The sequence below is a fragment of the Lottia gigantea genome (genome assembly GCF_000327385.1).
Source record: "Lottia gigantea unplaced genomic scaffold LOTGIsca_99, whole genome shotgun sequence".
Classification (NCBI taxonomy): Eukaryota; Metazoa; Mollusca; class Gastropoda; family Lottiidae; genus Lottia; species Lottia gigantea.
In genome coordinates this window covers 108036-122712 of record NW_008711185.1, presented here as the reverse complement: position 1 = coordinate 122712, position 14677 = coordinate 108036, and the positions used below count along the sequence as shown (strand labels likewise).

General features: G+C 34.7%; 2 protein-coding genes across 2 annotated transcripts; both read right to left on the bottom strand.

Annotated features, from left to right (window-relative positions):
- Positions 1 to 1708: 1708 nt before the first annotated feature.
- On the bottom strand, positions 1709 to 2716 carry LOTGIDRAFT_135638 (hypothetical protein; the record flags this gene model as incomplete). The annotated part of the gene is made up of 2 exons (XM_009069109.1): positions 1709 to 1894; positions 2597 to 2716. The coding sequence occupies 2 exons, from the start codon at positions 2714 to 2716 to the stop codon at positions 1709 to 1711; spliced, it is 306 nt and encodes a 101-aa protein (XP_009067357.1).
- A 1486-nt stretch (positions 2717 to 4202) lies between these two features.
- On the bottom strand, positions 4203 to 4370 carry LOTGIDRAFT_100801 (hypothetical protein; the record flags this gene model as incomplete). Its single annotated transcript, XM_009069108.1, has 1 exon — positions 4203 to 4370. A coding segment is annotated over one exon (168 nt), but the record flags the coding sequence as incomplete, so codon positions are not given.
- Between the last annotated feature and the right edge of the window lie 10307 nt (positions 4371 to 14677).

The following is a 14677-nucleotide window of genomic DNA, read 5'->3' as shown; positions in this document are numbered from 1 at the left end:
GCATTATCAGTTTGAGTTAAAACTAAACTGAGCTTGAGAAATTTTTTGTGACCCTAGAGCTTTAAATTCGGTTAATTCCATTTTTTCTTACCTTAAAATTGTAAGATGTTGACACAGCAAATAGTGTAAGTTGTGTGACGAAATAATGGTCATGGCTCTTTTTTGTATCTCCGAAAATATCTTATCAGATTAAAAGTCTTATATAGTGTAATCACGATTCCTTCTTTTTCATCTGGTAGTTTCCCAATGATCTATATGTAAGACCTCTTATCTTCTGGACCTAGTACTTCTCTATACTTTACAATTTCTGAAATTGGAACTTATATAAGTTATATAACTTATAATTTGTGTTTATAAACAGAGTCTTATTTCTTGCGAAGAAAAATTTTTCATATTCTGGTCTGTCTTTCCATTTCGTTATATAGTCTGATACGAAACTATTTATGGTTCTTACATGAAAAAACACACACGAAGGTAGTTCACATTTTGAATCTCTTTTTCGACTTAATAAGTAGAATTGTGATAAAGGCTAGAATATTTCAATAAAGCCTTCATTTCACATTTAAAGCCATTTCTAAAACTTTAAATGTGATTTGAAGGCTTTGTTAGAATATTCTAGCTTTTATCACAATTCGACTTATTAAGTCCAGGAAGAGATTCAAAATGGCTGTGAACTATGTTCGTGTGTGTTATTTTCATGTAAGAATCATGCGTAGTTTCGTATGATATAGGTTCTGAGAATTGCAGAGCGAATATTTCTCAGATAAAAATGCATCATTGAACACATAGCCTGCTAGAGTCAGATAATATAATATGTTTGATAAATGAGACGCTGTTCTGTATCTTTTCATCTTCACAATGTCAAGCGATTATGAACTGCGTCTTATACTTTGACTGCAATAACCACTCTTATTGTATCATGCGATTATGAACTGCGTCTTATACCTTGACTGCAATAACCACTCTTATTGTATCATGAAATGCAGCTATTTCATTGTTGTTGTTGTGGACACGATAGAGAGCTGGTGTGAGTGTTTGTAATAAGGAAGAACCTTATTGATAATCAGACAAATCGAAAAATATTCGAATAGTTATTGCCCTTGTTTTTAAAAATGCTTCTTGTGCTATACACAAACATGGTTAAATTGTATCACCTAAAGATGAACCCAATCGAAAATTTAAAAAAAAGGTTGTGAATAAAGCTCTTGTATGAAAATGTTACTCTCAGTATGTTTTATTTACTGATAGCTCTTGTCAACGCCCCGGATTACTTGGCTTTCATTGCAACTGATGTCGATCACTATTTTCAGTTATATGGGAACATTTATAAAAGGTTCTATGTACACCTTTGTATAGAGCCCTGGTTCCCAACCTGGGTTATTTTCATCCTCTGGGGTGTGAGACAAGGGTGTTGGGGGTGTGGCCAACTGGTGTAGGAGAAGAATCTATTTTGATTTTAGAGAGCACCTCACATCATCACATGCTGAAAATGTTTATGAAACAAATTTTGGGTTGTGAAAGGTCCATGGGATGGCTCCGGGGGTGTGAAGGTTGAAATAGGTTAGGAACCACTGGTATAGAGCTTCTAATAAGACAGTTTCGAGTCTAATAGTGCTAATATTTTGTATGATTATTGTAAAATGCAATTCAACATTACCATTTCAATAATAATAAAAAAACACCAATAAATAAAACAATATGTTTATTACTATCCAATTACATGAGAATTTTGATTAAAATGAAGTCCAGTTTGTTGTTGAATCCAAGGAATAAATTGTGAAATACGAGTGAATACTGATGGTCTGCCTACACAATTATCATCACCCCACGATACCACACCTACTACATACCATATACCATTAATATTACATGATAGGGGACTTCCGGAATCTCCCTTAAACAACAATTAAAAACATAATATAGATTATTGATTTAGCTGTTAAATAAATTATCTAAATCTATATAATAGTCTGCAAGCAGAAACTCCATCTAATGGTGAAACTTTTAGAAATGTTCAATAATTATATGCAAATGAAGTTAGGAATAGAAAAACAAAATATATTTTTACAATGTTAGCCTGAGATGTGACAAGCCTGCCATAGAATGTCTGCGAGGGTTCTCACCAAGACATAGGACCGATTTGGTGCTTTCTGACACATATTTTGAGGCACATGTGTAAAAGGCATAATTATTCTAAAATTTAACAGCAATGAAATGGGGGTGCAAATGCCCCTCCCCCTTCTTTACCCCCACTGGCACCGCCACTGGTCACGTGTATCCCTCTTCCATACACTTCTTTGACTAATTCAGGTAATCGTTTATCTTCATTTGAAAATATTGCACTTTCGTAATTCACGATATTGCTATAGTCCATGACCAGTGGCGGAGCCAGGTTTACTTCCGAGGGGGCGAAATATCTGAGATTGCCCGAATTTCTAACCTAGCTATGAGTTTTTTGCCTGAAAAACTTGCGTTCCGGGCTGCGAGGTTTGGGGGGCCTGGCTGTACCCTCTGCCCCCTTCCCCTACTTCCCTTTGGCTCCGCAACTGTCCATAACTTGATGACAAGTATAAAAAGTAGGTTTTTAGCAACATACCATACAAGCTTGTTTTGTTCCATTTCCAGCACAGACTTGACGATCACTCACCCTCGTTCCATATAATGATCTACAAGTTGATACACTAGATACATTAACTTGTAGTTCTTGTAGTATCATATTATCTCCAGTATCTGAAAAAAAAACGCGAATATTTTTGTCAGGGCGTTTGGGGTTAAGTCTACATCTTATAATCAGATGTTCTATTTTAGATATTAGCAGTGAGCTCTGAATCAAAATGATCGATTTAAAGATGTTATAAAAGGGTGTATTTCTCTTTTCATTTATTACCTGTTTTTTAATTTTGGGGGGCGGGGTATAGAACAGTCGGTTAGAACGTTCGTATGATTAGTTTACTTCAAGCTCAAGCAAATGTTTTAAACTCCCTTCCCCGACAACTATGAGGTTTACCAAGGACCAGCTGGTAAAAGGGTCCTCGTAAACCTTAGTTTTATTCTTTCTTGATGTACATCCATTGGGTTATATGACCATGTAATTTTAGATGTAATTAATAACTTTCGATTTGTTTCTTGTTATTGACCTAAATGCAAATTAAGGTACCGCTTACCTCGAGTACTTCCCCACCCAATAATCCAGCATTCCTTATTGGTGAATTGGTCAATATTATGAAAGTGAGCGGGGATACATGCTGGTGTGACGTCATAATGATTGACAGTGACTGGGTTTGTTAGTTCCAGTAGAGCTATATCATGATCATTACCAACTGTTGATCCTCGTTTGTCGAATAACGGATGCTACAACAAAGAAGACATCATGATTATATGATAGAAATGAATAGACTGAAAATTGAAATTACTAGGTTTCAGCCATTGTTGAATTCGATACAGATTGCTGAAAGAGCATCTTTTTTGACGACCATATCCCTTTCATAGCGCCGTGTATTATAATTCAACGAATTATAGTGATAAGAATGTCCTGGAGAAGTAGAAGACTTTGCAATTTGATTGTGTGATGAGGAAAATTGTGTTAGAGTGACGAAGAAGGGGCGACGTGAATGGCAAAAAGACAAAACTTGAACGTTATTCTTTCATTTACCTTGATGATGTTTTTAACAAAGTAATCTCTTTCTGTACCAGATATAGTGTGTTTGTTGGTTTCACCAGTTCTTAAAATTGTGGCCCAAGGACCGTAGGTTTTCGCTCTGCAGAATGAAAACAAACATTTCAAGATTGTGTATTAGTTTGCAGTAAATATATCAGGGTTCGATTCAAAATTTCAGGTTTTGCTAATTAAGATAAATTTTGATTCGCAATTCATATAAATTCAGTTGCAATTCAAAATGTTCCAGTTATAGATTTCAGATCGATCTCGCCAATTACGTTAGTTCCCTAAGGTTTTGGAGGCTGCCGAGAGTTGCCATAGTTGCCATATATTTCTAGATTTGGTTGAAAATTATCACAGAAAATAGACACAGAAATAGTGGTTGACTAATTGATGTTTCTAGGTCTCTTGATATGTACTCCTAAAAGCAGATTCAGTACATATGCCATAGGTTATTCAGTTTACACCTTTGCAATACAAATCGGAAGAGTATCATAACATTTCACAGGCTCTCAGAGTCTGACATAGAAAGCAATACGTACGTCCTGACGCAATGGCCAGCGGTTATTGCCCATTTAGGAGATATGAGAACTGCACCACACCCATGATGTCCTTTATAAAGTATCTCACTCATCCACGGCCAACTACCTTCTGAAGAAGGTTTACCATTAACCACCCTGGTTGATCTAAGATGCTTGGCACCACAGGAAGTCTCTGCAAGATATAGAGTCAATTATCTTAATAAAGTAAACAGAACTTTTGAGGGATGTGTCTTGCACTTCCAAGAAGATCATTTGACGTTTGTTTCAGCCATTTGATTCAGTGATAACTTGCCTTGGCAAAATTAATTGTGGTACCTGCTGATCATGTCTACCGACATACCATGTCAGATATATCCAGTCAGATATGCATACATGTGAGATGAAATGGCGTACTTGAACAATGAAATCCATCCAGTTTGAACAGTTTTGAAAAAGTAACTTTGACAACACGCTTACGTGTAGGATGTCTGAATTGAATGGGCTCTATGACGCAACCAGAGCTGCCATACACAAACAGATTTAAAGAACCACATCTTGCTTGGTGGTTACTCGTCTGAAATGGGCGTCTGCCACTAGTTTCACCACCACAACATGGTGTCTGATCCACATCCGGTTCCCAGCCTGCTGTTGGGGTTATGTAAGTCTGAAATACAGAAAGTTGATGCATCTGAGTTGTCTGTTAACATTGGGGAAATATCAGTCAAGTGTACAAAACTAAGAATTCGGGCAGATTTGATATTTATCACCGACTATTTTATCGTCTGCATGATAGAGCATCATCATCCAGTCGGATTCACTTTCCTTTTAATTGCATGATTCGCAATATCGACATAGTGGAAAAATCGCCGACCAATACCGTTCGTGTGCCTATACCTTAAGAGTCCATTGCTGGTGTTCCAAAGAAAAATGTAGAATCGAATGCCCTACCTTGAACTGAAACCATCCATTATCAGTGTGAGAGCAATCCATTTCTACATTCCACATCCAATAACCAGACCCAAACGTGTGTAAGGGAGAATATCCAAATCCATCGTTTTCAACTGATGGATTGCCTGATACATGACTAAAAACAAAAAGGTTTTCGGTTGAACAAGACGAAATATTTTCTCCCTTTGCGAAAAATTAAAAGCATCACTTGCTGACTACATGGATTAGGATTTGTGAACATCCAGTAAGAACCTGTACGTACTTGGATGTCGTCCATATCATAGGAGAACCCGAAGCAGGGATTCCGTTGAATTGAGCTTGATTTTGTTCTGCACCTTGCCAGTCCAAATAGTGATCATCTACAGACCAAGCTGATGATGCTGATGTTGGTGTTGTTCTGTATCTTATTGGTATTGCACAAGGATCAAAGTCATGGCCGGAACATTTTGAATTGCCTGGATTTATAAAAGAATTTGGATTAAAAAGGAGAAAGCTGGATTTCTTCGAAATTTGGAAGGTAGGATAACATTCATCCTTCCACAAACCAGTACCACTGTGCGACTGGGCTTTTCAACTTGATAAATATTGCTTTCAAAAAGTGACGATCCTTCGGTTATAAATCGTCCGCAATTTTCCCTACTATTAGTCGTATTCAAAACTTAATGATGTAAAGATGTAATATTTCAGGATATTCTATCTCTTAGGATGACCAAAAAATTGAAACTTGATCAAAAATGAGTCTTTGTATATCAGTGGACATTACTATACAAAAGAATCCTTCTATAATCTAATAAATCCATAACACTAGATAATCATTCATTAAACTAAATAATTTGGCAACATGCTTAGAAACGTATTTAGTTTAATGGATATATCGTTTTATATAGAGATTCTATTCTTGGCACCTAGTAAGTCAATATATAATGCTTTTGTTAACCATGTTTGACTCTTTTTATACAGTCTTATCAATATTAGATCAAACTCTCGTTCCGTGTTTAATATGCTTTAATTTTCAATAAAGTCACTTCAGTTAAGGTCGGAAGGTGGTCTTCTTGCACATTCGTCAGTATGATGACACCGCAAGCCAATCAACTCCTGCTCTCTATGATTTTGTGACGCGAACAAAAGGTGCGTTCCAGTGCTTCTCAGAATAGCCAAAAAATTTATGTGTTTTTTTTATATCCATTCTAATATTCCCTTAAATATATTCAATGATATGCACTTACCTCCTCTTAAGAACACATTTTCACCAAGATCGGTGTTGACCTTAATAAACACTACAGTTCGTTTAAAATCAGTAGAACATGCAATAGAGTGCACTAATACCCAAAGGAAATATGTTATTATATAGAACATTGTTTATAATCTTAACTTGAACAGTTGGCATTTTCCCATCCCAGTATTTAGATGAAAGGTAGATTGCCAGAATAGAATTTCTTTTACCATTTTATTATATTAATATAATGCAATTTTCAACTTATGATTTGATATACTGTCCTTGACTTGACTAAATCAGAATACCTTGTTATACTTTACTTTTAAATATTTTTATTAGCCAGCAGCCAGGGGCGTATCTTGAAAATACCTGAGGGGACAAAAAATGAGAAGAGGCTTTCCGAGGTGAAAGGTCAAAGCCCCTCGAGGCCAGAGCCCCCCTCCAACGGATTTAAGATGGCCTGAGATGAATTTGAGCATTTACAGGGCTGAATTGTCACTTCAAAATAAGACATTTAACAGGCCCGAAGGGGATTCCATGGCCCAATAGCTTCCTCCCTCCCCTTAAATACGCTACTGCCAGCAAGTTGAAGTTATCAGTTAATTCCATTGACATTCTAGCTAGCATTTTAAACAAAACAATTTGACAAATATCTTCAAAACTCTATTAAGTCACGTGTAGAATTTTAGTCCTTGACTTTATCATAATGTTTTATATGCTATCTGTTGCTTTTGAATATTTTTATAAGCCACCATATTATTTGAAGTTATCGGTTATTTCGCTTGACTAAAAATACCTTTAACAGATTGGCATATCTTATCATCCTAGCTTTCAACCCAATAAATGTTCATTTTTAAAAAATACTATTTCACAAATAATCACATTTAGACTTGTTTGTTGTAAGGATTTATAGTTCTTGACTTCATCAAAAGGATTCAGACCGGTAATTCATTTGCCATTTGTTTCCATGTTAAATCGCAAAATTCAACCTTCTATAACTCTTCCAGAAATCACCTAATTATTAAATTTAAAGTATTCCCATTCTTTCAACTGTTTACTGACAATATGCAATTAACACGACAAAAAGAAGCGTGGTTCATTAAGAAGTTCAAACCTGAACTAAATGTATTATCCCCTTCTTGATTGCTGTACATTGTTCAATGATATTATATTGTTATTTATATCTGATTAAGTAATTACTTTCAACACAATGATTTGTTAACTACCATGAATAAGTGAGTAATTATGGTACTAAAAAATTATTTGTTTTGAATAGTTACCTCTGAATTGTATATATTGTTGAAATGTAAAATTATTTATCATCTCTGAAGAAGCTATTGAACTGAAAGCATGCTAAGATAATGTATATAAATATGGATTAATTAACAACTTGTAAAAATTGAAGACAACCCTGGTTTCTTAAATTTCCTCTCTGCACACAAAACGACTATTTTTAGAATTATCCTCCCGCATGACAATAGACATGCAAAAACCCAAAGGGGGGTATGGGGGTTTGGGAGAAAGAGGATCTCTACATTCGTATAAAATCATTTACATAAAAAGTTTTAGTGGTCTGAGACCTATATCATTCTTTTCTTCTTAGCTGAAGTTATGTATTTTTCAAAACAAATGTGATGCCTGGGTTGTAAACTAGGTGTACTAGTAGTTTCTGTTACCACAGCTAAGTTTCTGTTATCAAAGCTAAGTTTCTGTTACCAATGCTAAGTTTCTGTTACCAAAGCTAAGTTTCTATTACCAGAGCTAAGTTTCTGTTACCAAAGCTAAGTTTCTGTTACAAAGGTTAAGTTTTCTGTTACCAAAGCTAAGTTTCTGTTACCAAGGCTAAGTTTCTGTTACCAAAATAAGTTTCTGTTGTTACAAAAGCTAAGTTTCTGTTGCCGAAGCTAAGTTTCTGTTACCAAAGCTAAGTTTCTGTTACCAAAGCTAAGTTTCTGTTACAAAGGTTAAGTTTTCTGTTACCAAAGCTAAGTTTCTGTTACCAAAGCTAAGTTTCTGTTACCAAAGCTAAGTTTCTGTTGTTACAAAAGCTAAGTTTCTGGTACCAATAATAATTTTATCACCTACATATGTGAGAAAATAAATTCGTTATCATGATGTCATCTAGAAATTTAGTTGGATGTAATTGAGAATTCTCCGCACCTAAAGTCATATCCCAATGATTTAAATATATAACACGCTTTCTGATTGGTCTAAACTTTTTTCTGGTTATTTCTCGAAACACCAAACCGAAATAGTCATCATGCCAACGAGCAAAGCGTTCTTCGTCTGTATAGGTATGAAAGCCTCTAAAGACTATAGTCACATTTGGTGCCCTGTTGATTAAATCCACAACTCCACGGTATATAAGCTCCAATCTATCTTGAAATATTCTAGGGTGGTAATGGGTAAGGTGTGAATATAAGGCGAAAACGATGATGTCTCTGGATGAATTATGGATTTGCTTCATGTAAATATGCGCTGGAATATGATTCTTCTCTTCAGAAGGATCAATTGAAAAGAAAGGCAGTTCATGAGGACCCCAGAACAAAGTGAAATTCCATACTGGATTTGATACCAGAAGCGGCGCATGCCATATTTTTCTTTGTGACACTTTCCCTATTTTTAATAAAATATTCATTCTGTAAAACCATTCTCTCGCTGTTGAATCGCCAAATAACCACATTTTTCTGTTTCCCAGACACTTGTGAGGTATAAATGTATTATTCGGCTCTGTTTTACAGTAAGTTGGATACCATTTCCGTTTGTAGAAGTAACCAGAAGGTTGTGGATGTAACCATGTCACCTCGGGGGGAACTTGGTTACAAGAAACACCAGCGCTTGTCAATATGCTTTTGATCCTCTCTGAAAATGGAAACAGCATTTATTGATATTCCATTGAGCAATGTCGAGTTATTGCCCTTGATTGTCTAAATATGTGATTTTATTAAGTTTGCATGCTTAGAATCAGTGTTTGAATTCCTTCAGAATTTCACTTTAGTAATCATCAGTTTGATGAAATAATCTTTTCTAATTACTCAAGTGAAAAGGATACTCTGGGAACGACCATTGATCAGCCAGCTGGTAGACAGAATCCTCGAGAACCTACGTAATTTCATACAGATTTTTCTATCTTGTGTTATGTAAGCTTGAAACTCTTAAGGTTACTTACTGAATATAATGATAACACTTATGTTTCGAGGTATTTTAGGATGTAGGTAGCCCCTGAAAGAATACACAAAGGAATATTGATTATCGCTAACTAGCTAATGAAATTAACTCGAAAAAAACTGAGGATTTAGAGGCAAAAGACGGTTCGTGGGCAAATCTGACACGACATAACATAATGTTGACACAGTGTCTACATACGACATTATTCGCAGGACGCTTGGTTATATAGAGCCATGTCTATGAGAGTGGAAAAATCTTAAAGGGATTGTAAATAGGTTTACTTAAAAGACTTATGTGTATCGGGAACACTGATAGCATCATTTTGCACCATTCCAATTTTTAATCAGACGACTGTGGTTCATGCAATTCCACCAGTACAAAGTGTTTTGTGACGTCAAATATCGTAAAATATACTTGTATCACTTAAGACTTTTCGCGATAGTGATGTCATCAAACAATTAGTTTTACTGAAATTGCAGGAACCACAGACGTCTGATTGAAAATTTGAATGTTGCAAATTGATGATATTAGTATCACCGATACACATAATTTTTTTTAGAAAACATCTTTACAATCCCTCGGTAATTCTAACCTCTGTAATATCTCAGAATCTATATGATTCAACAGATGTAGCTGTGTGCTTTTGGCACCAGTATAATGGTGACATTCAAAGCCTGGTGAATTTGGTTTACCACAATACCATCCTACGCCATGATTTCTAATTGAGAGATTACATAATTTCTGATAACCGTATACCATTGGCTCGGGAGAACATAAAGTCTCGATCGATTGGTTTGTCCAAGGTATTGTAAAGATAGCCGATATATTTCTGCAGGATCCATACGTTTTAAAGGTATCATAAAAGAATTTGATGTTCTCTCGGGTAGCAGCTATACTGACGATGATATTGGTTGAACCACCCCAACAGGCTTTTAGTACCCCAGTGTAACTTCCGTTCTGGTGGTCAATGACGTAACCAGCGACATTAGCTCCGTTGGCTTCATCAATCATCCATACCCTTACCATATCTCCACCAGTAACTTTAGTGGAATTGTAACCGTCTTTTAACGTGATGAAAACTTTTATTTGATCCCCGAGTTCAAAAACTCTCTTGCCCCCTACAAGATGTACCACTGAGTTCGTGGCATTGGCACACTTCAGGTGGTCCGTGTAAGGTGGGTCCAACATAACTTTACGTTCTGTTACTGGTACTACATGGTATACAATTTCCGATGAATAAATTTGATCAATCTGGAGAGACCTGAAATCGATTCCATTTGTCCATTATAGAAAACATCAAATGAGATCACCATTAGGAGGAATATAGTCTCCAAGTCAGTTTAGCAAAGACTGTACTGCTGAAAGCTTTTTACCACATGAATATTTCGTTAATTTTAAATATTACTGTCTGAAAGAGTTGTCAATATATCGTAAACTACATCAAGGCAAATGCAGAATTTGACTCAAAAAAATTTTGTCCCAAAAAACAAAACAAAAATGAATATGATAACCGCAAAATACACCGCGAAATAGCTGTTACCGTTTTGAAAAGTTTACAGAGGGCGTTGCAATGAAAAACAAAACTGACATTTAAGACCCTAATTACAGCCCTGTAATATGATATTATGTTTTCCCGAAGTCCAAAGTTGAACTATTTGGCATAAGAAAAATGAATTATCAAAATTATACTCACTTTTTTCGATTTGAAAAATAAAACACCAAGGAGATCACATTAAATGCTAGAATAACAAGAAATAGATTCTTCATCATTGTTATTATTAGCTCATATTTAATAGTAACTTGTTACTTTCAATCACCCTAATCTTAAAACTTGTTCACTGTTTTATTAAGCTCATTTTTAACCCTTTTTTTTCATGAGCTCACTAATACCCATAAGCTCAGTGTCTGCTTTCTAGCCAAGTTGTCCTTTTTTGGCTCACTGTCGTATTTCATTTGCTCATTGTCTTTTTTTTCTTAGCTAACTGTCGTAACTGTTGTATTTTAGTAGCTCACTGTCGTATTTTATTAGCTCACTGTCGCATTTTATTACAATATGTAGCTTACTGTCATATTAGCTAATTATCGTATTTTATTAGCTCACTGTCGTATTTTATTAGCTCATTGTCGCATTTCATTAGCTCGCCGGTATTTTATAACCTCAATGTCGTATTTCATTCGCTCACTGTCGTATTTTGTTAGCTCACTGTCTTATTTTATTTGCTCACTGTCGTGTTTTATAAGCTCACTGTTTAATTGTATGAGCTCACTGTCGTATTTTATTAGCTCACTGTCGTGTTTTATAAGCTCACTGTCGTATTGTATTAGCTCACTGTCGTATTGTATTTGCTCACTGTCGTATTTTGTTAGCTAACTGTCTTATTTTATTTGCTCACTGTCTTATTTTATTTGCTCACTGTCGTGTTTTATAAGCTCACTGTTTTATTGTATTAGCTCACTATCGTATTGTATTAGCTCACTGTCGCATTTTCTGAGCTCACTGTCGTATTTTGTTAGCTCACTGTCTTATTTTATTTGCTGACTGTCGTGTTTTATAAGCTCACTGTTTTATTGTATGAGCTCACTGTCGTATTGTATTAGCTCACTGTCGTATTTTCTGAGCTCACTGTCGTATTTTGTTAGCTCACTATCTTATTTTATTTGCTCACTGTCTTATTTTATTTGCTCACTGTCGTGTTTTATAAGCTCATTGTTTTATTGTATTAGCTCACTATCGTATTGTATTAGCTCACTGCGTATTTTCTGAGCTCACTGTCGTATTTTGTTAGCTCACTGTCTTATTTTATTTGCTCACTGTCGTGTTTTATAAGCTGACTGTTTTATTGTATTAGCTCACTGTCGTATTTTCTGAGCTCACTGTCGTATTTTGTTAGCTCACTGTCTTATTTTATTTGCTCACTGTCTTATTTTATTTGCTGACTGTCGTGTTTTATAAGCTCACTGTTTTATTGTATTAGCTCACTATCGTATTGTATTAGCTCACTGTCGTATTTTATTAGCTCACTGTTGTATTTTATTAGCTCACTGTTGTATTTTATTAGCACACTATCGTATTTCTTTTTAAGCTGATTGCTGGCACTGTACACCGAAATGGACCAACATTCTCTGTTGAATATCAGTTCTTAATGGTAATGGTATTCTCTACGTCCATAAATATGTTAGAGTCTGTAAATAAAAGGTAGCATACATAAATACTTTAGACGACCTGAATTCGGGTTGTAGTTTTCACTCTTGATGTGTACTGAAGCTAGACTATTACTATGTTTATACCGTTCCTCTGATCTTCAATACTGATAGAAAAACATACTGTAGTATCGCCCCTTGTTAGTCAGTGTCAAACTCGCCCAGTCATATCAAAGCAATTTTTAAGGTATTGTAAAGAGGTTTTCTACAAAAATTTTTTATGCGAATAGCATCAATTTGCACCATTCCAATTTTCAATCAGATGTATGTATTTCCTGCAATGCCACTAAAACTGAGTTTTGATGACGTCATTAGTCGCGAAGGGCCTTGAGTGAATATTTTGCAATTACTAACCTCATCAATAACACCTAGTTTTAGTGGAATTGCAGGAACTTCGGACGTCTAACAGAAAATTGGAACCTGCAAATTGATGCTATCAGTGTCCCCGATACACATAAACTTTTTTTTAAAAAAAACCTCTTGTTATTCCCTTTAAAAAGTAATAATAATAATGAAAAAGTGAGAAACCATGGTAAATACATTAACAATGTGTTTAAATAATGTCTATTTACATAATATATATTGATCAGATGTCAGATATTAATATCAAATACCTAACATATGTCAATATGTTTTTGTAATGATTGACATAAAATTGACTATTTAAGGAAACTAAAAATCAGATTAAAATGTATTACAATAATATTATTTTAAAAATTTTAAAAATTATATAAGATACATAGTAGGAAATTGTGATTTCGATTGTTTACGTTAAAAAGTATTAGTGCATATACCATTACAACATTAACACAGGCAGTTCACTTTTTTTTAACAGTAAAAGACACAATAAAATATGTTTTTGATAGTTTCAATTACTATTTATTCTATAAATTGAACAATTCTATTGGTCACAAAATATTTTCTGATTTTGTGGAATTGGCATTTCCGCTCATTTATTTTCCGTGTTAACGAAATTGTTAAGAAGTTTTCTACAAAATTTTATGTGAATTTTATGACAGCATCAATTTTCTCAAATCAACCTCCCGAAAATGGCACACCTGTCCCTGACAGACGTAATGACAATTAACGACTACATTTGCGTATAAACAGAACAGAATACGCACAACGCAAGAAAACTCAAAACAAAATAATTGCAAACTTCTTACCTCCGTTGTCTTTAATGTTCTGTAAGGCACAAAGAGATCTTGAAATTCTTCAGCATATTATTGTAAAATGTTGAATTGAAGCGAAATTACAGAAGCCTAATTATTCCTGATTTATTGATCGAGTCCAATGTGTGACCATTACAGAATTTATTTAAAAGTTTTACTCTAAGAATATTCAGTACATAACCATATTATTTTCAATCAATGTTTAGGCAGCTGTATTTGTGAATATTTACAGAAGAAAGTGGGTTTAAATCTCAATCGACGATTTGGTATAAAGCGAAACGAAGTGAAAAAATGATATTCTAATTGCTGAAATTAAATTAAGCTACGGAAAACTTCTGAAAATTAGTAATGGGTTTAAAGCCCCTTTAAGGTCTTGAATATATTAAATAGTGCGAAAATCGCAAAATTCTTTCAAAAACATCTTAAGCTAGAATTTAACTTTCTTCCTCTTTTCTAAATATGGAAGAGTATCAAGAAAAGACGAGTCGTCATTTTAACTTTAAATTTTAAGTAAGATAATTTGTTTGGTTTAAACACCAAGGTTGCAATATTAAAGTTCCCATTGAAACACCCCTTGTGGGATAATGCGAGTACCACTTCAAATCTTGTGTCTTAAGCGAACGTTTGGACATTTAGAATATGGTTACATTGTTGAGATACCATAGGCTATTATTTCAATAACAAGTAACAAATAGTGATTAACATTCTTTCAATAATAAAAACTTAATACTGTTTTTTGGCACAGGCCATTCTTTCACAATGTAAAAATGATAAGAAATTGCAATGGGGGGGG